General features: G+C 42.5%; 1 protein-coding gene across 2 annotated transcripts; it reads right to left on the minus strand.

Moving 5' to 3' along the window:
• Positions 1-1,107: 1,107 nt before the first annotated feature.
• htatip2 (HIV-1 Tat interactive protein 2) lies at positions 1,108-24,172 on the minus strand. 2 transcript variants are annotated; one of them, XM_072592767.1, is made up of 7 exons: positions 24,033-24,139; positions 22,219-22,272; positions 21,139-21,328; positions 17,211-17,318; positions 9,388-9,525; positions 5,792-5,853; positions 1,108-4,953 (listed from the first exon to the last, which is right to left on the minus strand). In XM_072592767.1, the coding sequence occupies exons 3-7, from the start codon at positions 21,325-21,327 to the stop codon at positions 4,728-4,730; spliced, it is 723 nt and encodes a 240-aa protein (XP_072448868.1). In that variant the 5' UTR covers position 21,328; positions 22,219-22,272; positions 24,033-24,139; the 3' UTR covers positions 1,108-4,727. The 2 variants fall into 2 exon arrangements, with proteins under 2 accessions (XP_072448868.1, XP_072448867.1); XM_072592766.1 differs by lacking the exon at positions 22,219-22,272 and having other exon boundaries at positions 24,033-24,172.
• Positions 24,173-24,264: the final 92 nt, after the last annotated feature.

The raw sequence follows: 24,264 nt of genomic DNA on the forward strand, positions 1-24,264 counted from the left end.
GGAAGTTAGGGGCACTGGGTGGTAGTCATTGAGACATGCTGCAAGAGCCTTCTTAAACACAGGGATGATGTTAGCCCTCTTGAAGCAGGCAGGCACAATGGCCTGCTGCAGGGGGAGGTTGAAGATGTCCAAAAAGATTTCTGCCAGTTGATCTGCGCATGCTCAGAATGCACAGCCTGGTATTCCATCTGGTCCCATCGCTTTCCTTGGATTCACATAAAGGAAAACTGATCTGACCTCTGATGCAGTGATTGTTGGGTTAGGTTTGTCAGGACTTGTTGGAATAGGTGTTACCTCTCCACCAAAATTCTGCTCAAAGCGAACATAGAAGACATTGAGTTGATCTGGGAGGGATGTGTCATCATCTGTTATCTTGTGCTATCTCTTTTTAGAACCTGTGATGTAATTCAGCCCTTGCCATAGTCACTGGGCGTCTGCCTGGGTCTCTAGTTTGGATCACTATGGTCCTTGGCTGCCTCAATGGCTCTGTGAACGTCATACTTGGATTCCTTATATTTTATATATTAGATTATATTAGATTCCCAACAGTGTGGAAACAGGCCTTTCGGCCCAACAAGCCCACACCGACCCTCCGAAGAGTAACCCACCCAGACCCATTTCATGGCCAATTCACCTAGCCTGCACATTTTTGAACTGTATATGATTGGGTCTCCTGACCTGAAGGCCTCACACTTGGTTTTTAGCAGGTTCTGTATGTCCTGATTCATCCAGCCTTTCCTGTTGGATATTAAATACTAGTAGTCTAGCTATCCTGAAGAATAGAAACAGAGAAATCATGGATGTGTGGTGCTGGGCATAGACTGGGTGAAAGAAAGAGAAAGATGTAAATTGCAAGTAAAATTGCTGAAATATCCAGTTCCAGACATAAGTGGGAAAAGGCATTGATACAGTCAGTGATGTACTGTTAAAAAAAATTGTGGGCACCTGCAACCCGGGGAGAATGTGCAAACTCCACACAGTCCCCCAAGACTGGAATCGAACCTGGGTCCCTGGTGCTGTGAGGCAGCAGTGCTAACCACTGAGCCACCATGCTGCCTCTTGTGTTTCAGAGAGATAGGGGTCACTTTATTGAGAATCAAACCTTACTATTTTATTAAATCTCTACAACCAAGATTATTTTACATAATAATTTCTGATAAGACAATTACAGAACTTAATACCAAAGTAAAATATGTATAGAGGTCAGTCGTGTACATCAAAAGACAGTAACCAATTCCCTTTAACATATTCTAAGTTACAAATGAAATCAACTAAAACTGAAAAAGAAAACACAAACTGACTGTTCCATGCAAAATATTTTTATATTTAAAGCAGGAAATGAAAACTAAGTCTCCTCTATCACGGAGTTTATTGTCAGCCTGGGGACATATAGACAATCTCACCAACACCAGGAGCAGAACAACAGACAAAGGCTAACAGTGTCTTACATTAACCACAATTAAACAGAAAATAACATTCAGACATCCCTTGCCTGATCATTACACATGCATAAACTAAATATTAATCATTTAAAAATAAACTCAAAGCTACAACAATGCAAGGCAAAATAAGAGAACAGTAATTTCTTTCACTACCAGGTAAAGCATGTTTAATATTTAATACTTGGCAACACTTATAAAGAAGAGCTTTCATAGCCATTTACCACTGTACAGAATCCTAGATTAGCTTCTAGATATTTTATTGCACCAATTGTTACAAAACAAGTGTTGGATGATAGTTATGGGTTTCTGGAGAGAGTGAGAGATTTGGTTAGTGTCATTTCTCTTGTTTTAACCTGATTCACATCACCTCAGGAACCACAGTCAAATCTCCACAAACACTTGCAGGCCAAGTTTGATCTAATTTCGCACTTTGGCTCAATTAAATAATTATTGCACATTTTAAAATTCAAAATGTGTTTCTTTAATCTACCAGTACTGCCCTAGAAGCAGTCAGTAGTTTGTAGTGTGCCTGGCATAGTACGGTCCTGACAATTTATGACAAAGTCAAAAAAAGTTCTAAAACCTGAGTTGTGTGTGCCTCATCAAAGTGGACATTAATCACTTTCAGGGATGAGACAGCTACATATTAAGCCTGTGGGAAAAACACTAATTTGGCATTGGAAACAATACCACACTGTTTCCAATGTGCTTATCCCTGATAATTAGATGTATAAAATGAAGCAAAATCATTACACCGTTGTAATTTTTTTTGCTAATTAATACAAGAAAACAAAAATCAAAATCTACTCCGAGCCAATGTTCTGAACAGAGTGGGAAACAAGTCAAGGCAGAACAAAGGTATAAGGTAATAAAAATTAAACTGATTATAAGGTTGTTGTGATGACATTTTTTCTATGTTTCCAACTGTATTGTGTAAACTAGTAATCTGTGAATATTGTAATGTTCTGGGAATGGGGTATTTCAATGGTTATTGCACTCAACCGTTCCAGTGGTTACTACATTTAATTCCACCTAAGAACAAGAGTGAGGGTTGTTACAAGTCTTTCAATAGGTCACTCAACACAGTTCAAGGGTCAGAATCAATTTTAGTCAGCTAGCTAGAAAGAGTCAGGTATTCCACAGGAAAAGTGCTTTTGTTAATAGCATGGTTGAGAAGGGGATGGAAGTTCACTGCTTCTATGTACTTAGGCTTAAGAAGGAGTTGCAATGGGACCATACATTTCAGGCTCTGAGAAGCCATGACGTGCAGCAAAGTGCTTTGGGTTGGTGCTCAGAAAAAGCTCTAGGATCTGTGCAACTCAGAAGAACTGTCCAGCAGTCAACAGTTCAATGCAGCTAAGAGTGGAGGCGAAGGAAACCCACAAGCAGCATATGCTTGGTGCAACTTGGGACATTGCCAGTTTGGTGATGCTAGCCCTCTTTGGACAAGCTGAAATTATACCACTGAGTAGGCAGCGGAGTGCAGTTTCAGAAATCCAGGGAGCCACAGTGCCAAGAAAGGAAGCTCAACATGAGCAGTCCTTGAGACATTCCACGACAGTCTGGTTTTCCAGTGAGTTAAAAACAATGACTGCAGATGCTGGAAACCAGATTCTGGATTAGTGGTGCTGGAAGCGCACAGCCGTTCAGGCAGTATCCAAGTAGCTTCAAAATCGACGTTTCGGGCAAAAGCCCTTCATCAGGAATAAAGGCAGTGAGCCTGAAGCGTGGAGAGATAAACTAGAGGAGGGTGGGGGTGGGGAGAAAGTAGCTTAGAGTACAATGGGTGAGTGGGGGAGGGGATGAAGGTGATAGGTCAAGGAGGAGAGGGTGGAGTGGATAGGTGGAAAAGGAGATAGGCAGGTAGGACAAGTCCGGACAAGTCATGGGGACAGTTACTGAGCTGGAAGTTTAGAACTAGGGTGAGGAGGGGGAAGGGGAAATGAGGAAACTGTTGAAGTCCACATTGATGCCCTGGGGTTGAAGTGTTCTGAGGCGGAAGATGAGGCGTTCATCCTCCAGGCGTCTGGTGGTGAGGGAGCGGCGGTGAAGGAGGCCCAGGACCTCCATGTCCTCGGCAGAGTGGGAGGGGGAGTTGAAATATTGGGCCACGGGGCGGTGTGGTTGATTGGTGCGGGTGTCCTGGAGATGTTCCCTAAAATGCTCTGCTAGGAGGCGCCCAGGGTCCCCAATGTAGAGGAGACCGCATCGGGTTCAACAGATACAATAAATGATATTAGTGGATGTGCAAGTAAAACTTTGATGGATGTGGAAGGCTCCTTTAGGGCCTTGGATAGAGGTGAGGGAGGAGGTGTGGGCGCAGGTTTTACAGTTCCTCTGGTGACAGGGGAAAGTGCCAGGATTGGAGGGTGGGTTGTTTGGGGGCGTGGACCTGACCAGGTAGTCGCGGAGGGAACGGTCTTTGCGGAAGGCGGAAAGGGGTGGGGAGGGAAATATATCCCTGGTGGTGGGGTCTGTTTGGAGGTGGCGGAAATGTCGGCGGATGATTTGGGTTTTCCAGTGAGTTTCAGGACAAATTTTCAAAAGTGAAGAATTGGAATCCTTTGGGAAGTTTTAAAGAGATTCGATGACCTACAGTGTCCCTAATGTCTGGGCCAGAAAAATGTGTTGAACTTGTCATGACCACCTTTACTATCTGATATGACCTATAGGGTGAGAGATACTGGTTTGTCTGATTTCTCCTGTAATTACAGATGTTAAAATATTGTAAATTATAGATTATTTTACTGATATAAAATTTCTTTCTGTTTGTTCAAAACTTTGGAATCTCATTGCTTTACTGCCTAAGTGCTGTATATGTGATCCAACACATTCTCTATTTTAACATAAAGTTACTGGTCCCAAGATTGTAACCAAAAGCTCATGATCTAGTCTGGGATCATAACATGGTATAGGAGATGTTTTATTTGAGGTCCACCTTCATCAAATTTCAATTCAACCAATCACAAGCAAACAGAAACCAGATGCCTCCCAACAAAAGAAAAAGCAGACAGACTGTGCCCCTTGCAGCACCATGAAGAGAGAGCTGTTATTGCTGAAGAAAGATGCTATTTGTTGAAGCTTGCACATTTCAGGACAATTTGCAAAAATATCTTTAATAAGGAAAACCAATTCAAAGCTTCAACAAAATGTGTCTTTTTAAAGCAATCCTCAAAATAACTGTTTAATGTGATAATAGAACATCAGGGAGACCCCAGTCAGAAGGTCTAAAGGAAACCGAAGGCCAAGGTAAACTGAGAACTTGAAAGTCAACTTTGAAAAATGCTACTTGGCCTTAGTTTCTCCAAGCTTACTAAGCTCATGGATATGTTTATTATGAAACAATTCCATTTTCTTGTCAGCTGGCAGTACAACATTATTCATTATGGCCTTCACTAGCACAGACATAGGGGTTGTTATTGCAGTTGGAAACATATACGCTACAGGAATAAGAAGTTTTCTTGTCATCCATTCCATGGGTCTTGATTCTTCTCTGTCACACATCAGGACTCTGTTTCAAATTTAAGATTAGAAAAAAAAATTAGAAACTGCAGAGGAATATTAGAAAGTACACAAATATCAGGACCAGCATTAAAAACCAAGAAGCAAATTACTGCCAATGCTGGAATCTGTACTGAAAACAACAAATGCTGGGGATTACAGTGGGTCAGACAGCATCCATGGAGAGACAGCAAGCTAACATTTCGAGTCTAATGACTCTTCTTAGCGCTCTGAAGAAGGGGCGGCACGATGGCTCAATAGTTAGCACTGCTGCCTCACAGCGCCAGGGGCCCGGGTTTGATTCCAACCTCAGGCGACTGTCTGTGTGGAATTTGCACATTCTCCTCCGGGTGCTCCGATTTCCTCCCACAATCCAAAGATGTGCAGGTTAGGTGAATTGGCCATGCTAAATTGCCCATAGTGTTCAGGGATGTGTAGGTTAGGTGCATTAGTCAGGGGTAAATATAGGGTAGATGAATGGGTCTGTGTGGGTTACTCTTCGAAGGGTCGGTGTGGACTTGTTGGGCTGAAGGGCCTGTTTCCACACTGTAGGGATTCTATGACCCACAGTGATCTCCAGCATTTGTTGTTTTCGGTTAAAAACCAAGCACCCATTTACTCAGATTCATATTCTTATGAAACAGGTTCGGAGGAAGGATCCAAAATGTTCACCCTCCACTCGAGGTCTGGTGGATTTCTCTCCACCAGACCTGCTGATCTTTCACAGCAATTTCTGTTTGTTGTCTCACATTCTTACTGTTCATTTCATGGAATTAAAAGGAAGAAATTACGAATTAAATTAGAAAAGGAGCCGGAATTAACAATGTAAAAAAGGAAATTGACTTTACCCAGGACGAAAAATGCTGTATCTGTCAAAATCCAGCTCTTCAATTTCAGCTTCCACTTGACCCTGTTTAGTAGTGAATTTTAAAATAGAAACAATAATGTTACTTGTTTAAAACTGGTCATCAAAAATTCTCCTCATCAATCTCCCAGGTATTTTCTAATCAGCCTGTTGAGGGATGGTATTCCATACCTCTGGTGCAGGACGGACCTGAACCAAGGCCTTTTGGCTCAAAGATAGGGATACTGCTACTGGGCCACAAGAGCCCACACAAAATTTCAGTCTTAACAATCCAGGTTTATTCAGCTGAACTTAAAGCATCCCATTACAAGCAAGTGATCGAGCTCAGAGACACACTGAAGAATCTGAATTAACCTCATTTCAAGATTATGAATTAATATGTAATGAATGAAGCTTGGGGGTGTGGGGGGTGGGGAGGGGTTGTTAGTGAATCCTTCCACCGAGAACCTGTGCCCGTTCAATGCCTCACCTTTAAAGTATCAATGTTTCCTTGTACCTCAACTGGCCAGAAGAAACCAATGTCCAATATCTGACCTGACCATACATATTTACATAACCTTTTTTTGCAATCTCAGAACATTCCAAAGTGCTTTACAGCCAGTGAAATACTTTGCAAGTGTAGTCACTGTTGCAATATAGAAAATGAAGTACTCCACTTTCAAATCTCTCAAATAATCATAACATAATGACCAGACGAACTGTTCTCGGTTTTGTTGATGTCAGGATAACTGTTTTCCAGAACCCCAGTTCTCTGTTTTTCTTTGAAATACTGTTCAGGTTTAGAATGATGTAATGGGACCTCTACTCTGGTTTGACAATACGGTGCAACACTGAGGGCTCTGGTGGTGTAGTGGTAGAGTCTATCATTCTGAGCCAGAAGGTCAGGGTTCAAGTCCCACTACTTCAGAAGTATGTTCTAACATCCCTGAACCAGTTGACTGAGCAAACATCTACAGTGCAACACTGATATCTTTGGTTCCTGTTCATCAGTGACATTATTCAGATACACTGTGGTTGAATATCTATACGTGGGAGGTATCAGTCATTGGATAATTACTTCAAATCCTCTGTAACTTGCTTGCACAACAAAATACCTCTTCCCATTGGTTAAGATCAATGATAGCATCCTAAAAAAAATGCTAAAATAGATACCAACTCGAAACTGTTCAACTTGCACTCCCCTGGATTGAAACACAAGGAACTAACCTTGTAAAGGGAGCACCAATTTATATAGCATGAGGAAGAGATTGCTGATAGATTGGATCATGGTGTTATGGACCAGGTCAGATCCCATCATAATATTTTAAGAAGGTAGCCCAGATCACAACATCCTTTTTTTTAAAAAGGCTGATTGGAAGTGGATATTCCAGAAGGGATGCAGTTGGCCAAACCACTCGGCTTCAGGCAAAACAATTTATTTACACCCTACACTTGAAACACGAACAAAAGAAAACAGAATTTAGAATAACTAAATGAAAACCCAAATGACTCGAAATCGCAACTTAATGAAACTGTTCCAATTCCCTGCAAAATCCCTTGGCAAATGGTAGTCAAACAGAGAATCTTACAGGCAAGAGAGATTTTAGAGAGAAAGTTCAGGCAAGACCTCTGTTGAAGCATGGAATCTCTTTTCGCTGTAGCTGCTTCTCTGCTACCTGCAGTTTTCTGACTGCCTGCTAAAACCAAACTAAAAGAAAACTTGAATTGGGAGTACCTGCACTCCTCTGCTATTGTTTAAAGTAAGCTTTACCGAGACATATCAGCACCTCTGCCTTTACAACCCCTCTTGAGAAAACCAAGGACAGAATAACCTTGTTAAAGGGGCAGTATGGTCACAATGGTTACTCTGATGTTGTAGCAGAATTGTTAACTGTTAATCTTAGCAGAATAAAAGTGTAGACTCTGACTGGTCTGAGTGTTGCCTTGAAGAATGCAGCAGGATTGGCAGTCTCCACAGCCGTTTACTCATTGAGAATGGTAGGATATACAGATGATTTACAAAGGGCCCCTTGTGTTAATATATGTAACTTCGAGCATGCTCAAAAAAAACCCACTGTGAGCCTGACTGATCATCTTAAATTGGCTTCCAGTGTAATTTCTAGCACAACTAGGACTATTTAGTCAATGCTATCCATTGGCAAAATAGTATCTAATGTAGAGCATGTTTTCTTTGAGTTTTGTAAGGATAAGTTGGTTGAACAACTGACTCACCAATGATACGTGATTACAGTGAGAAAGATTCCTATATAGTCATGTGATGGTCAGAAAGTTGGAGCTCTACTCTCGCCAGCCCTGGCTCCAGGCAAAGATGTGCATCTTTGGGCTCTGTGGAACACTGGGGTCAGGGTCAGACAAATACCAACAATATGGGCTTCAATCACTATTCTGATAAGGATGGCTTTGCAACTTACCTCTATGTTCTGGTCCCCGTGGAGATCATGGGTTGGATCACTATTTAGACAGAGAACTCAAGGAGAAAAATGGATTTTTGGCTTTTATCTCAAAATGGATCTGGAGTACAATAAGGAGGATGCAATGCATTGGGGATCTGGTTAAACACTATCTAGAGTACAGTGCTGAGTGTGAATCATCACATCTCTGTAAAGATATATCATCTCTGGTGGAACTGCAGTGGAGATATAGAAATGATACAGGGAATTAAATTAATAGCTGAAAATGTGTTGCTGGAAAAGCACAGCAGGTCAGGCAGCATCCAAGGAGCAGGAGAATCGACGTTTCGGGCATGAGCCCTTCTCCTAATTAAATTAATAGGACAACTTAGCTCATATTTCCTTCAGTACAGGAGAATGAATGGTGATGTGGAGAAACTATTTCCTCTGATGCAGAAAATCATGCAAAATCCAACCCCCAGTGTCTCTCCTCACTTATCTCCTCACAATATTAAGTTAAAATTTAGGATCAAGTACTATTTACTTGCATCAAACATCCATCCAATTGTGCAGTGCCGTGATGGGTTCGATAAAATTGTAGAATCCCTACAATGTGGAAAGAGGTCATTTGGTCCATCGAGTCTATACTGACCCTCCAAAGAGCATCTCACCCATACCCACCCCCATCCTATCCCTGTAACCCCTTTTTTCCCAGGGCTAAGCCTGCACGTCTTTGGACTGCGGGAGGAAACCAGAGCACCCAGAGAAAACCCATGCAGACATGGGGAGAATGTGCGAACTTTACAAAGACAGCTGCCCACAGATAGAATTGACACTGTAAGACAGCAGTGCTAACCACTTAGCCACCCTGATTCTCAGCTTAGTTACTAAACTATTACTATTCATAAAAATAGCAATGTTAAAATTTATAATGCAGTCAAATGCTAGAAGTGCACAGTAACATTAATGTGTTGTATTTGACCTTGGCTTTCTAATTCACTCTGTCGTTAATAGTGTCTTACTGTGCCAAAGCAAAACTGACAAATATAATCCTCAGGCATTGTAATCCAATAACTTACTGTGTCAGTGAACTGAAAGGATACGGGGTATCTATGTGGTCAGCGAGGCTGCCCCTGGGCAGAATTAACAGAATCACTTTGAAGTAATATTACACTCAAAATTTTCCAACCTTAATTTTTGTATATAGAATGGAACTGTCTTTGTCAGCTCCTTTTGAAGACTCCAAGTTAAAGTGAGTGCACCGTCCAGCTTTGGCAAGTTGAGCTGACTTTAATACGTAATCGTGATCCACTCGAATGAAGCCTTCCTGCAATGCAAGGGAAAGAGACATTCTGTAGAGTCTGAAACTGAAACAGAACTGTGACCCTTATTGTCACAAGCGAACAGCTTTCCTCAATGTTACCTTGCATTGCTGCCATCTCCAACATCTCTCGCTTTTATTTGCAGTATATAATGATTTGTAGTTACACAGCATTTTTGGCACCCCATGACACATCACAGCAGCACAATCATAAAAGCGAAGCCAAGGAGTATCAGGCAATAAATATTGGAGGGTGACAAAAACAACTTGGCTGAAGATGCTGGTTTTAAAGGAGGAGAAAGTGAGGACTGCAGATGCTGGAGATCAGAGTCAAAAAGTGTGGTGCTGGAAAAGCACAGCCGGTCAGGCAGCATCCGAGGAGCAGGAGAGTCATTCCTGATGAAGAGCTTATGCCCGAAATGCCGATTCTCCTAATAATATATGGTTGACTTTGGGCAGTGAGAAAGTGAGGACTGCAGATTCTGGAGATCAGAGCTGAAAATGTGTTGCTGGAAAAGCGCAGCAGGTCAGGCAGCATCCAAGGAGCAGGAGAATCGACGTTTCGGGCATGAGCCCTTCTTCAGGAATCAAAGGAACAGGAGAATCAACGTTTCGGGCATAAGCCCTTCTTCAGGAAGCCCTTCCTGAAGAAGGGCTTATGCCTGAAACATCGATTCTCCTGCTCCTTGGATGCTGCCTGACCTGCTGCGCTTTTCCAGCAACACATTTTCAGCTCTGACTTTGGGCGATGTCAATTTTAAAAAGTGCCAAGGGAATACAAAGAACAAATGTAAAGAACAAATAATAAAAAGTAATGCAGATCCAAACAACAGGATTCAAAACAGCAAAATCATCTTACTTTCTAATCACAGAATTAAAGCATTGCACATCCAATTGGCATAATTAATAGGTACCTTTCATTATTCAACAGATGTTCAATCCCCTCTCTCTCTCTCTCTCTACCTTTCCCAAAAGGAAGATATACAAAAGTTTACCATTAAAGATCTGGGTCAGGCTTTTAATCGACTTTTAAATGCTTTAGTGTCTGTTTAGAAACAGGGACTAGGGAAATTGAGAAAACACACCAAGGAAGACGAAATAAAAATGCTTGAAGTCTTCTGTCAGTTGTCCCTAATGAAACTTCAGTGTCATAACTGTTCTGTTGCTAAAACTACATTTCAATTTGGATTTAAAATGAAATAGATTCAGCGAGTGACCTCCCACAATGATTTTATAGTCACTTTCTTTACTGTGTGCCGTTATGGAAATGCTGAATAGCATTCGGTACATTCGATTCCAATTCACCCTCTCCCGACTCCACACACCAAAGGCTTATTTTAAAGGATTTAGACAAACAGACGCAAGCAGAACTTAACAGCCTCAAGAGTGTCAAAAATACAAGTCAATTATTCGACACCTCCAATGCTCAAATTAAATGACGCGCAATTTCTCTGCCCTTAGTCCTTGGTCAATGTCCTAAAGCAGAGTTCAGTTTGCAGCAGCCCCTTCAATGGTCACTTGATGAAATCTGAACTGACATAGATACTGGAGCTCACTTTAAATCCGATTACCAATACACCACATCAATGCGAGCCCAGAAACAGACGCTGGCGTCCCTTCTGCAGAAGTGCTCCTAACAAGGAGCGAACCCTTGCCTGTGAACAAGAGCCCACGCCACTACTTCTTAGACCCACGCTCAGCCATCATCCCCTCTCAATAGCTCCGAGTTGACAAGTTGCCTTGCTGTTTCTTTTGATGAAGCTGCCCCAAACAAAGCAAAATATTGTCCTATTAGCAGCCAGTGGGCTTAATCCTGAAATTTTCATCCAGCAGAAAAGAAAGGAATTTGCGTGAGGTTCCCTAGGTGACTAAAAACACAACTTTATAGACGTGAATCTCAATAAAGAGAACGGCTCAAATAAAATTAAGATGCACTCATGCATGGCAATTACACCTCAAGGGACACTTTTTCAGGCTTTGAAAGACAAAAAAAAATTCAATTTATTCTTAAGGATGGTTTTAAGCATGAATCAAGTAAATTTAGAAATGTTGAAAATGTTGTAAGTTTCTCGACATCCAACAATTCAATGCTGTGTATAAAGACCAATATTTCCTCCAGTTTCTTTGCAGGTGATTTATTTAAGAGCGTGGCCCCCTTTAAATACTTTGAGCAGCAGCACAGGGGCAGGATTTTAAAGGATTCCGTTCTTGCAGAAGCCTCAGTCAAAAGACATGGGGGATTCTCACAGAATGGATGGGTCCCATTAAGGAATGGCATCTTCCCATTAGGAAGAATTCACGCCACCAGCTCATGTGGGTGCCACCAAGAGTGTATTGTCCACAGGCACGGAGTCTCGAAGTTGCAGCACTGGTTTCATTTCTTGAAGGGGCTGCTCCTCAAATGTCTGTGCTTCAGTCATTTGGGGACGGGAGGACTGACAGGTGTCATTAGACCAACTGCCCTCTTCTCTACGTCTACACCCGGCTATCCTTGGGGAGCGGGCATGTGGTGTCTGCTGGCATGTTCATGGTTATCCTTGATTGGGGGGCACCATGGGGGCGAGAGTGCCTCACCTCCACTCACAATGACCTTCTAGTTTAATTTTAAATTTTGCTTTGATTATTCAATGTTTGTTAATGACTTTCTTTAAGCGATGCTTATCTTTCAGTTTGATATAATCAGTGGACCCTTGCTGAAAATCCTTCGGAGTCCCAAACTGCTGAGTGGAATATAAGGGGTTACTCTGCAAACAAAAACTACAGCAATTAAAACTTAAGGCATGTGTTTGAAAGCTTTTGAATTTTCCACTCACATGACAGAGACAGGAGTTTGAGATGAATTAGATAGGTTGTGGAGAACTAGAGTGGGAGGGGGCTCAGTGAGGTCTAAATGCTGGCACAGACCAGTTGGGCAGAATGGCCAGTTTTTGAGCTGTAAACTTGTACACTTTAAGATCAAGACTGGGCATTCAATGATCCATGGCACAGAACCATAAAGATCAGGATGATTGCAGCTTCAGAGTCGAGAGTGTGTTGCTGGAAAAGCACAGCAGGTCAGGCAGCATCTAAGGAGCAGGAGAATCAACATTTCGGGCAAAAGCCATTCATCAGGAAGGATTCATGATGAAGGGCTTTTGCCTGAAACGTCGATTCTCCTGCTGTTCGGATGCTGCCTGACCTGCTGTGCTTTTCCAGCACCACACTCTCTACTCTGATCTGCAGTCCTTACTTTCACCTGATTCCAGCTTTAACCTGGTCAACAGCTTATGGGGACAGCCTTTACAAGGTCATCCATTTAATAAAATTATAGAGTCCTTATGGCATGGAAAAAGGCCAGTCAGCCTCTGAAGTACTTCCAAGTAGTATTCACTTGCATCAAACCTCCATCCAATTCTGCACTGCCTTGATGAGTCAGAAAAAAAATCATAGAACCCCTACTTGGAAAGTGGCCATTCAGCCCATCAGATTCACATTGACCTTCTGAAGAGCATCCCATCCAGATTCAGCTCTTCCATCCTATCCCCATAACCCCACATTTACCACAGCTGATCCACCACTTAACCTGCATGTCCCAGGAGATGACAGGACAATTTAGGATGGCCGATCCACCTAACCTGCACATCATTTATCACAACAGCACTCTGGTCTCTGTCAGATTGCTGCGAACAAAAAGAAAACTCATAATAATCAATTCCCGCCATCACTCACTCCAGCCCCCACTCTCCAACCCCCCACAGGAACAGTGAGCAGTGTAGGGAGGTCCCCCAAGTATCTGCAGCTGTCGTAAGAACAGGTAGCTGAGGTGTCTCAGAGAGTGAGCTAAATGGAGGCGACTGGAGCCCCAGCAAGCAGACATCAAAAACTGGTGAACATTTAACATGACTCCTTTATTTTTCCAGTTTATATCAAGAAGGACCTTAATGTTAACTATTACCTTATTTATTTGTTTCTCTACTTACTCTACGAAGGTAATGCTTAACTTTTTATTGCTACTTTGTACCTGAGTTTGTTCATACCTTGGTAAGGCAAGGGGATGCCACGTGTGGTGACATTAATCACTTTTCACTGTACTGTGCTTGAGAACACATGACAATAAAATCTAAATAATAGCAACTCTAATGAATACATCAATTCTTCAAAGTGGCTAACTAATTCCTTCAAAACCATTTACCAGATTTCATATTTAATCTCTACCTCAATATCCGATTAAATATGCTTATCCTTCAAAGTGTAGAAAAGCCTCTTAATGTGAGTATTACACTGCTTCTGAATTGGCTGCTTCGACCAGAGTTTTCTTTTCAACCGCACTTGGGATATTGACATCCCTGGCATGGTCAGCATTTATTGCCCATACCTGGCTGCCCTTGAGAAGGTGGGGATGAGCAACATTCTTGAACGACAGTACAGGAGCAATACAATAGTAACTCAGCTTCCCCCAAAGAAAACAGGATCTCAAAGTCTCTGAATAATCAGTAACTGGAGCGTATCCATATTTCATTAGTCGTGTATTAATATCAGCTCATGCTCCCAGCCCTGCCATCCCACAAACCAAGAGAGGTCCTTTACAGTCTACCGAGCCATTGTTCAAAATGGAAATGAATGAAGTTAATTCTTCCCGTTTTAGACAGGTTTGGTGCTGACAGATTGAGTCGATGAGAGCTCAGTCCCCAGGCTTTGGGAATGCTCCTACAGCCGCCAAAGACTCAGGTGTGGGATTCTCTGCCCAGTTCTCTCCACATCACTCGCTTCCTTTAAGATGCTCCTTAGTACCTACCACTCGGTCCAATTGTTTGGTCACCTGTCCGAATCTTTTAATATACTATCATGGAAAAACTGTTATTCTAAACTTGCTCTTCCTTTATTTTTCGAACTTATTACTATGATTTTGAACTCCTGCAGGTTTGCAATATGGGACTTTTTACTTTTTTTCTAATTTCTTTTTCCTATGAATTTATATTCAAGAATCTGTACTTAGGTGCCTTTGTACCTGTAAGTACCTTTGGCACTGTGAGTGGCAACTTGTAAACATTTCATTGTATTCAATGTGACAAAAAAGCTAATTCAATTCAATATCTTATGTGGGTTATATATATCAAGTCAATTTTTGATTGCTCAATTCCCTGGGCATTTTACCACGTTGAAGGTGTTACACAAATGAAGTTTGTTATTGCTGATGGCAATTTTGCGGTAAGGGTCAGTACGAGGGCTGTCTTGGTATTGCCTGATGAAATGACCAGGCTAGCGGCCTGTAAAAGCCTCACTTGTGAAGGACAGTCAACAGGCAGGTATCAGAGTACACCAGAGACTCCTGAACCCGTACCACTGCCAGGCAGCAACAGGTAGGAGATTATTTAAACGTTTATATAAAAATAAATCATAATTTCATGCTGCAGTCACTAATACTGGGTCAAACCATAAGACGTAGAAGGTGAAGTAGGTCATTCCAACCCATCAAATCTATTCTGTCATTCAATGAGATCATGACTGATCTGATAGCCCTCAACTCCACTTTCCTGCCTTTTCCACATATCCCTTGATTCCCTGTACAGATTAAAAATCTGTTTATTTCAGCCCTGAATATACGGAACGACCCAACCTCTGTAGCCCTCTATTCCACAGATTAATTTCTTTGCTCAGAGGGTAGTTCGAGTCATAGAGATGTACAGCACAGAAATAGACCCTTCAGTCCAATTCGTCCATGCCAACCAGATATTCCAACCCAATCTAGTCCCACCTGCCAGTACCTGGCTCATATCCTTCCGAACCCTTCTCTGGTGTACTCTGATACCTGCCTGTTGACTGTCCTTCACAAGTGAGGCTTTTACAGGCCGCTAGCCTGGTCATTTCATCAGGCAATACCAAGACAGCCCTCGTTCTGACCCTTACTGCAAAATTGCCGTCAGCAATAGCAAACTTCATTTGTGTAACACCTTCAACGTGGTAAAATGCCCAGGGAATTGAGCAATCAAAAATTGACTTGATATATAACCCACATAAGATATACACCCATCCAGATGCCTTTTACATGTTGCAACTGTACTAGCCTCCACCACTTCCTCTGACAGCTCATTCCATACATGTACCACCCTCTGAGTGAAAATGTTGTCCTTAGGTCCCTTTTATATCTTTCCCCTCTCACCTTAAACCTATGCCCCCTAGTTCTGGACTCCCCCACCCCAGGGAAAAGACTTTGTCTATTTCTCCTATCCATGCCCCTCATAAGGTTACCCCTCAGCCTCCAACACTCCAGGGAAAACAGCCCCAGCCTGTTCAACCTCTCCCTATAGCTCAAATCCTCCAACCCTAGCAACATCCTTGTAAGTCTTTTCTGAACCCTTTCAAGTTTCAGAACATTATTCCGATAGGAAGGAGACCAGAATTCCATGCAATATTCCAAAAGTGGCCTAACCAATGTCCTGTACTGGCACAATATGACCTCCCAACTCCTGTAACTCAATAGTGCCTTCTTCACTATCCTATCTACCTGCAACTCCAGTTTCAAGTAGCTATGAACCTGCACTCCAAGGTCTCTTTCCCTAGGACCTTACCATTAAGTGTATAAGTCCTGCGAAGATTTGCTTTCCCAAAATGCTTCCTCAACTCTGTCTTAAATAAGCAACCCCTTATTCTGTGATAACAACCCCTGGTTCTAGACTCTCCTACGATGGGAAATGATTTGATTTGAATTATTTATTGTCACACGTATTTTGTTATAAATACAGTTGGAAGTGTCGCCATTCTCCAGCACTATCTTGAAACACAAGAAATAAACCAAAACATTGAAACCATAATCTTATAATCCCTACAGTGTAGAAACAGGCCCTTCAGCCCAACAAGTCTACACTGACACTCCAAAGTAACCCACCCAGACCCATTCCCTGAACCTATTATCCTTTATTTACCCCTGACCAATGCACCTAACCTACTCATCCCATTCAGCATAAACAATCCACCTAACCTGCACATCTTTGTATTGTGGAAGGAAACTAAGAACCCGGAGGAAACCCACACAGACATGGGGACAATGTGCAAACTCCACACAGGCAGTCGCCTGAAGCTGGAATCGAACCCATGTCCCTGGCGCAGTGAGGCAGTAGCGCTAACCAATGAACCACCCTAAAATGAAGAAACATTCAACTGTGCAGTTCTTATGAAGTGTTTAGCCACGGGCCTGAATCCACTAGCACAAAGCAGTTGGCCAGTCTTGAAATCCCTCGCTGGAACAGAATTGCCACTCTTTCCCGCCATCTTGCCTCCATTGATACACCCGCCACCACGAGTCTTTACTGGGCCAACTTTGCCGATGATGGTCCCAAACCCAAAGCTGCTGTCGCTGACAATGGGCCCCCGCCATGGTCCAACCTCAACGATGCAGCCTCCAACTGGGCTGGGCCCAAACCCGTCTCCACCTCCACTACCAGAAACCCAAATTCTCACCTTGCCACCAATTCCGGTAAAATTAGAAAGTATAAAGATAAAAAAAAAGAAGAAAAGGGGGAAAAGAAAAAAGTGAAGCGGATGGAGTGGACGAGTCTCGGGCTCAGGAGCCCACTCGCTACCTACGCTGCTGCCGCCATCTTGGAAATTGACCTCCCCACAGCTACCCAGTTCCCTGGCAGGTTTCAGGTTCATGCAGTCAGATTACATTCGCTGAAGAATATTGTAAAACAATAAGTAATACTTCTCTTTACCACGCCAGCCTTAGCCCGGGTTGTTCCCAAGCAGCAGAACCCTACATCATGGCCTTGGAAAGCAGCTGCATATTCATCCAGCTTCTCAAAATCAACAATCTCCTGGACCTGTTTAAATTGAAAAGAAATACAGAATCTATTAAACTGAAATATTGCCAACAAAAAAAAAATACACTTCGTCAAAAGATTTCACCCTTCACTCCAAGAATAAAGAATAGCACTGCAAAGGAACGGGCCCTTCAGCCCACCAAGACTGTGCAAACACGTGATGCCTACCTAAACTAAAAACCCTTTGCATCTACAATGTCCATATCCCTCCATTCCCTGCCTATTCCTATATCTGTCAAGATGCAACTTAAATGTTGTTATTGTATCTGCCTCCACCAGCTCCTCTGGCAGCACACACCAAGCACTTTCCACCTTCTGTGTAAATAACTTAACTCTTGCATCTCTCTTAAAAGTTTGTCTCTTTTACCTGAAACCTGTGTCAGTTGTATTATGATACAACATATTTCCTCTACCTTTACACCTTGCTGTGCTACTGTAAAAGTGTTCTTCAAATCCAGGCTTTACATGGACTGTTTTGTACAGTTTTTGAAAGCTTTTCTTCCAAGGGGTTGGATGTTCAAAATCTTCTGGATTTATCTGATTAAATTTGCCTGGCTCCCAATGCATCATTGGCCGAGTATATTCCAACACTTCCATAAATAATGATTTCCATAAAATTGGATCATTAGCACGTTCACATGTTTACATACACAAGCTACTCTGCAAAGGTCCTGTTCAAGTAAATATGATAACATTCATAGCGACCTCGTCTGGTAGTTTTCGCGTCACAGAGTTATAGAGATGTACAGCATGGAAACAGACCCTTTGGTCCAACTCGTCCATGTCGACCAGATATCCCAACCCATGCTAGTCCCACCTGCCATCACCTCTCCAAACCCTTCCTATTCATAGACCCATCCAAATGACTTTTAAATGTTGCAATTGTGCCAGCCTCCACCACTTCCTCTGGCAGCCCATTCCACACATGTACCACCCTCTGAGTGAAAACGTTGCCCCTTAGTTCTCTTTTATATTTTTCCTCTCTCATCCTAACTTATACCCTCTAGTTCTGGTCTCTTTGTCATCTGCAAACCTATTAACTATACCTCTTAGGCTCACATCCAAATCACTTATATAAATGATGACAAGTGGACCAAGCACCGATCCTTGTGGCACTCCACTGGTCACAGGCCTCCAGTCTGAAAATCAACCCTCTACCACCACCCTCTGTCTTCTATCTTTGAGCCAGTTGTGTATCCAAATGGTTAGTTCTCCCTGTATTCCATGAGATCTAACCTTGTTAACCAGTTTCACATGGGGAACCTTGTCGAACACCTTACTGAAGTCCTTATAGATCACATCTATCATTCTGCCCTCATCAATCCTCTTTATTACTTCTTCAAAAACTCAATTACGTTTGTGAGAAATGATTTCCGATGCACAAAGCCATGTTGACTATCCCTAATCAGTCCTTGCCTTTCCAAATACATTCTGGATTAGTGGTGCTGGAAGAGCACAGCAGTTCAGGCAGCATCCAAGTAGCTTCGAAATCGGCGTTTCGGGCAAAAGCCCTTCATCAGGAATAAAGGCAATGCCTAAAACGTCGATTTCGAAGCTACTTGGATGCTGCCTGAACTGCTGTGCTCTTCCAGCACCACTAATCCAGAATCTGGTTTCCAGCATCTGCAGTCATTGCTTTTACCTTTCCAAATACATGTGCATCCTGTCCCTCAGGATTCCCTCCAACAACTTGCCCACCACCGACATCAGGCTCACCGGTCTATAGTTCCCTGGCTTGTCCTTACCACCTTTCGTAAACAACGTTTGTTAACCACGTTAGCCAACCTCCAGTCTTCAGCACCTCACTGTGACTATTGATGATATAAATATCTCAGCAAGAGGCCCAGCAATCACTTCCCTAGCTTCCCACTTAAGATATTGCTGTGCTGGTGATACAGAAATGTCTTGTATACTTAGCTCTATGAACAAAATGCTCCAAAGTGGAAGCATTCTCTGTGCTATGCTTTGTAGTATAGGCTGTTCATTTCAATAGAAATGACTTTCTTTGCAGCTGGTATTGGTTCGGATTCTTCTGAAATCATGTTTGCAGGGACATACTCGTTTGTGATGCTGTTCCTCCTCTGTATGGGTGGCACAGTAGTTAACATGCTGCCTCACAGCGCCAGGGACCCAGGTTCAATTCCACCCTCAGGTGACTGTCTGTGTGGGGCTTACACATTCTCCCAGTGTCTGCGTGGATTTCCTCCGGGTGCTCTGGTTTCCTCTCACAGTCCAACATTGTGCACGTTAGATGAATTGGCCATGTTAAATTGCCCATAGTGTTCAGGGATGTGTAGGGTGGGTTAGCCATGGCAAATGCTGGGTTACAGGGATACGATAAGGGTGTGGGTCTGGGTGAGATGCTCTTCAGAGGCTTGGTGTGGACTAGATGGGCCAAATGGCCTGCTTCCACACTATAGGGATTCTATGATTCCAAATCCCCCAGTAATTGACATTCGTACCCTGGGAAAAAGACTCTGACTATCCACTGCCTGTCATCATTTTCTAAACTTCTATTGGGTCACCCTTCATTCTGTAACGTTCAAGTGAAAACAAACCGAGTTTGTCTAATCTCTCCTCATGGCTAACACCCTCCACACCAGGGAACATCTCAGTAAACCATGTCTGTATTATTTCCATCTGCTTCTGGTGTGTGGTGACCAGAACTATACAAGATATTCCAAATGTGCCCTGACTGAAGTTCTACACAGCTGCAACAGGACTTGCCAATGTTTATATTCTACGTCCCACTCAATGAAGGCAAGCATGCCAAATGCCTTCTTGACCACCTTAGCCACTTGTAATGCCACTTTCAGGAAACAATGGACCCATTAATCCTGTGACTCATATCCCTATCTTTGGTGCTCCAAAATGCCTTACAATGTCGTTCTCCTCAAAGATTCTGACAGTAACTTGTTGCAGCAAACAATATCTCCAACAAAAATTACTCTGCAACGTCCACAATGTTATGAGAATGTTCATTAAATTAAAATGCCGTGGATTTTGTCTGATTAATTCAGGGGATGTGGCTAGGCCAGGATTGATTACTTATCCTCAATTGCCCAGAGGGCAGTTAAGAGTCAACCGCATTGCTGTGGGTCTGGAGTCACAGGTAAGCCAAACAGAGTAAGGATGGCAGTTTCCTTCCCTGAAGGTCATTAGTATACCAGATCATTGTTTCATGGTCATCATTAAAGTCTTGATTCCAGATTTTGTTTTACTGAATTCAATGCCAACACCCGGCCATGGCAGATTTGAAAGCTAGTCCCCAGAACATTACCTGAGTCTCTGGATGCACAGTCTAGTGATAATACTGTGAGACAATCAGCTCCCCTGAGGATCGGAAATCAAAACAGAAAGTGCCAGGATAACTATGGAGAGAGTCACATAGGAGTCTTCCTCAAAGCTGTATAAAATGTGAACTTTAGTGATAGGTGAGAGAGGACTGTGGAATATGAGGAAATACCCCTGGAAGCAAAAATTCCTCATATCCCCATTTAGTCACAATGATTTGTGGTTTATAATTAATTCAATGATAGTTTGACATTCAAAATGAACTGTGAGAGGGACAACAGAGAGCCAAAACGAGGGCAAAGATGTTCTGACTGATTGTAAAGATTGTAAAGAAGGATTTCGAGTGCAATTTGACATTGCACCACATACCAAACAATGGGTACATTTCTCCCATGTTGGAACCAACAGATGTTCATGGTTTAAATATCACTCAAAACTTTTGATTTCTTCAGGCTTTGTATTACAGCTCCACCAAGTTGCTTACGATCACATAAACGGGAGATAATCAAGATAAACGAAAACCTACCACATTCTCGTAGGATGGGTCCTCAAAGGTTAGTTTTCTGCGACCAATAAGTGTGACTTTGGCAAAGAGTTTGCTTTCAACAATCTCCTTCAGCAACACCTTCCCTGTCTCCCCTGAAGCTCCAAGAATGAAACAAGACTTATTCAGTGTCTTGTACATTTCTCGGAGATTATTTATATCCTGAGACATGCTGGAAAAATAATATAAGCAAAAATCAGTTAATTGCTATGAAGAAAATATATCACTAAAACTATTAACTGGACTAGTAAAAGCTGTCATTATCAATATTTTCAACAAATTGTTTTCTTTACTGCATCTGGAAGTGACAGCTAAAATTAATTACTAATCTCTGTGGTGGCCATTGTAAAAACCCATTTGGTTCACTAATAGTCTTTAGGAAAGCGAATCTGCTATCCTTACTCCATGTGCCCTACCTGTGGGTTCAATTCCCACAATGGCTGAGGTTACCCTGAAGGAAGGGGTCAGTTAGCTCAGTTGGTTGGATAGCTAGTTTGCAATGTAGAGTGGTGCCAGCACGGGTTGAATTCTTGCACTGGCTGAGGTTATCAGGAAGGACTCTCCATCTCAATCTCTCCCCTCACCTCGGGGACAGTGACCTTTGGGTTAAACCACCACTAGTTGTCTCTCTCAGACGACACAGCAGCCCTAATGTCTGACTTTACCTTTTCATTTTGTATGACACCACATCCACAATAATGGGGTTGTTATCTGACATGCTCCTCGCAAGCTACCCACTTCAATTAGAGATTGACAACAATTGCTGGCCTTGTCAGTAACACCCACATTCTATGAAGAAATAAAGACAAATAAAATCTGAAATAATGGCTTACACTAGACTGTGGTTGCATTTGCCCTGAATCCCTGACAAGCCGTTTCCTCACATGTGAATGATTGCAACAGGAGGAATCTCTGACCCTAGCCCACAGAGGCACATTTTCAATAAGGGTCACAGGATAACAATCAGGATCAGGAATGTTAGCTGGGACATTCTCCTGGAAGCTAACGGCAGTACGTCCAAAATGAGCACTAACAGATTTCTATTCATCCAACACAACATACCAGATGTGAATACAGGCAGAAGTTGTTGGAGAAAGTGAGCAGGTCTGGCCTCATCTATGGAAAAAAATGCAGATTTATTGTTTCAAATCAATGGCTTCTTTGGAACTGTTCTACAAATACATTGAGAGCAAGATAGCAACTGGACAGGGAGTAGTACCCCTTAAAGATCAACGAGGTTATCGTTGTGTTCAACCTCAGGAGATGGGAGAGAATTTAAATGAATATTTTGTGTCAGTTTTTACTGTTGAGAAAGAAATGAAGGCTAGAGGTTCAGTGAAATAAATATCAATGTTTTGAAAACTTCACATGACAGTAAAGGAAGTGCTGGAGGTCTTAAAAAACATAAAAGAACAAAGAACAAAAAAAAATCTACAGCCCAGGAACAGGCCCTTCGGCCCTTCAAGCCTGAGCCAATCCAAATGTACTGTCTAAACCTGTCGGTCAATTCCTAAACATTTGTATCCCTCTGCTCCCCACCTACTCACACATCTGCCCAGACGCATCTTAAATGAATACGTGCCTGCCTCTAGCACCTCTGCTGGCAATGCGTCCCAGGTAGATAAGTCTCCAGGACCTTATGAACTGCATCCTAGGACATTGTGGGAGGTTAGGAAAGAAATTGTAGGACTCCTAGTAGAAATATTTGTAATATCTATAAACACGGGTGAAGTACTGGAGGAATGAAGGGTGCTAATGTCGTGCCATTGTTTAAGAAAGGATGTAAGCACAAGCCTGGAAACGATAGATGTCTGAATTTGAAATCGGTGGTGGGTTGTTGGATGTGATTCTGAAAAGTAGGATTTATATGCATTTGGAGAGGTAAGGAATGATTAGGGATAGTCAGCATGACGTTGTGCAAGGGGAAATAAGACTTTATTCAGTTTTTTTAAAATGAAGTAACCAAGGTGATTGACGAGGGCAGAGTGACAGGCATTGTTTACTTGGTCTTTAACAAAGCCTTGGGAAAAATTCTGCACTGTATAATAATTATTAAAGTTAGATCACGTGGGATTCAGGGTTAGTTTGCCCATTGGATTTGTTGTGGGAGACAGAGGGTGTTACTGGAGGGTTGTTTTTCAGACTGGAGGCCTCTGATCAGTGGTGTCCCACAAGGATCCATTATGTCAGGTTGCACAGGACATTGGTTAGGCATCTTCTGGAGTACATGAGGGGCACTTATTTTTTCAACAGAGAGTGGTTTGTGCTTGGAATGAATTACCAGAGAAAGTGGTGGATGCAGGTAAAGTTACAATATTTAAACACATCTGGATAAGGTCATGCATAGGAAAGGCTTGTAGCGAGGTGGTCCAAGCACAGACTGGTGGGACTAGTTTAATTTGGTCAGTGTGAACTGATTGGACCAAAGGCTGTGTTTCCGTGCTTTTTGACTCTAAGTGATAATGGACCCAAAATACTAACTCAGTTTTGCTCTCCACAGATACTACTAGACCTGCTGCACTTCTCCAGCAATTTGTACTTTTATTTCAGATCTCCAGTATCAAGAGTACTTTGCTACTAACTGAGCTGCCAAAAGTTCGGTGCAAAGTTGCTGATTCACTGACAGGTTAATCCTCAGCTTGAAGTCACACCCAGAAGCAACCACAACAGAACATAAAAAGCAGATCTGAAAGGCTAGATCATGCACATTGAAAGTTACATGTTGAATCAGAAATGACACACAATTACCTGAGAAAGGTTACTAAACATTAAATAACAAAAAAGATGCATTCCAGTTAATTTTCTCAGAGGAGTTTAGACACAAGTCAATATGAATAAGCAGCAAACCAAACATCACTGAAGCTCCATGGTTTTACCTAGAAATGGGCAGAGGTCCTGGATCAGAATTCTCCAGATGATGCAGCAAATAAGCCAAACAAAGCACTAAAGTGCTAAGTAAAAACACACAAAGATTACAGCCACTGACACCAGGAAGTTTCATCGCCTTTTCACAGAGCTTCCGGATTAGCGACTTCCAGACGGTGCTGCCCCCTGGCCGGGAGGTCTGGCTTAATCGGAACTGCAATTCCAGCCATTCGCATTCAGACA

The sequence above is a fragment of the Chiloscyllium punctatum genome, chromosome 22 (assembly GCF_047496795.1).
Source record: "Chiloscyllium punctatum isolate Juve2018m chromosome 22, sChiPun1.3, whole genome shotgun sequence".
NCBI classification, from domain to species: Eukaryota; Metazoa; Chordata; class Chondrichthyes; order Orectolobiformes; family Hemiscylliidae; genus Chiloscyllium; species Chiloscyllium punctatum.

Excerpts from the sequence above, each read along its gene's own strand:
- htatip2 (XM_072592766.1), bottom strand. The coding sequence starts at position 24,157 with ATGAAACTTCCTGGTGTCAGTGGCTGTAATCTTTGTGTGTTTTTACTT. Across the intron at positions 21,329-24,032 it reads GGACCTCTGCCCATTTCTAG|CATGTCTCAGGATATAAATA; the intron begins GTAAAACCATGG and ends TTATTTTTCCAG. Across the intron at positions 4,954-5,791 it reads TACAGCATTTTTCGTCCTGG|AGTCCTGATGTGTGACAGAG; the intron begins GTAAAGTCAATT and ends AATTTGAAACAG.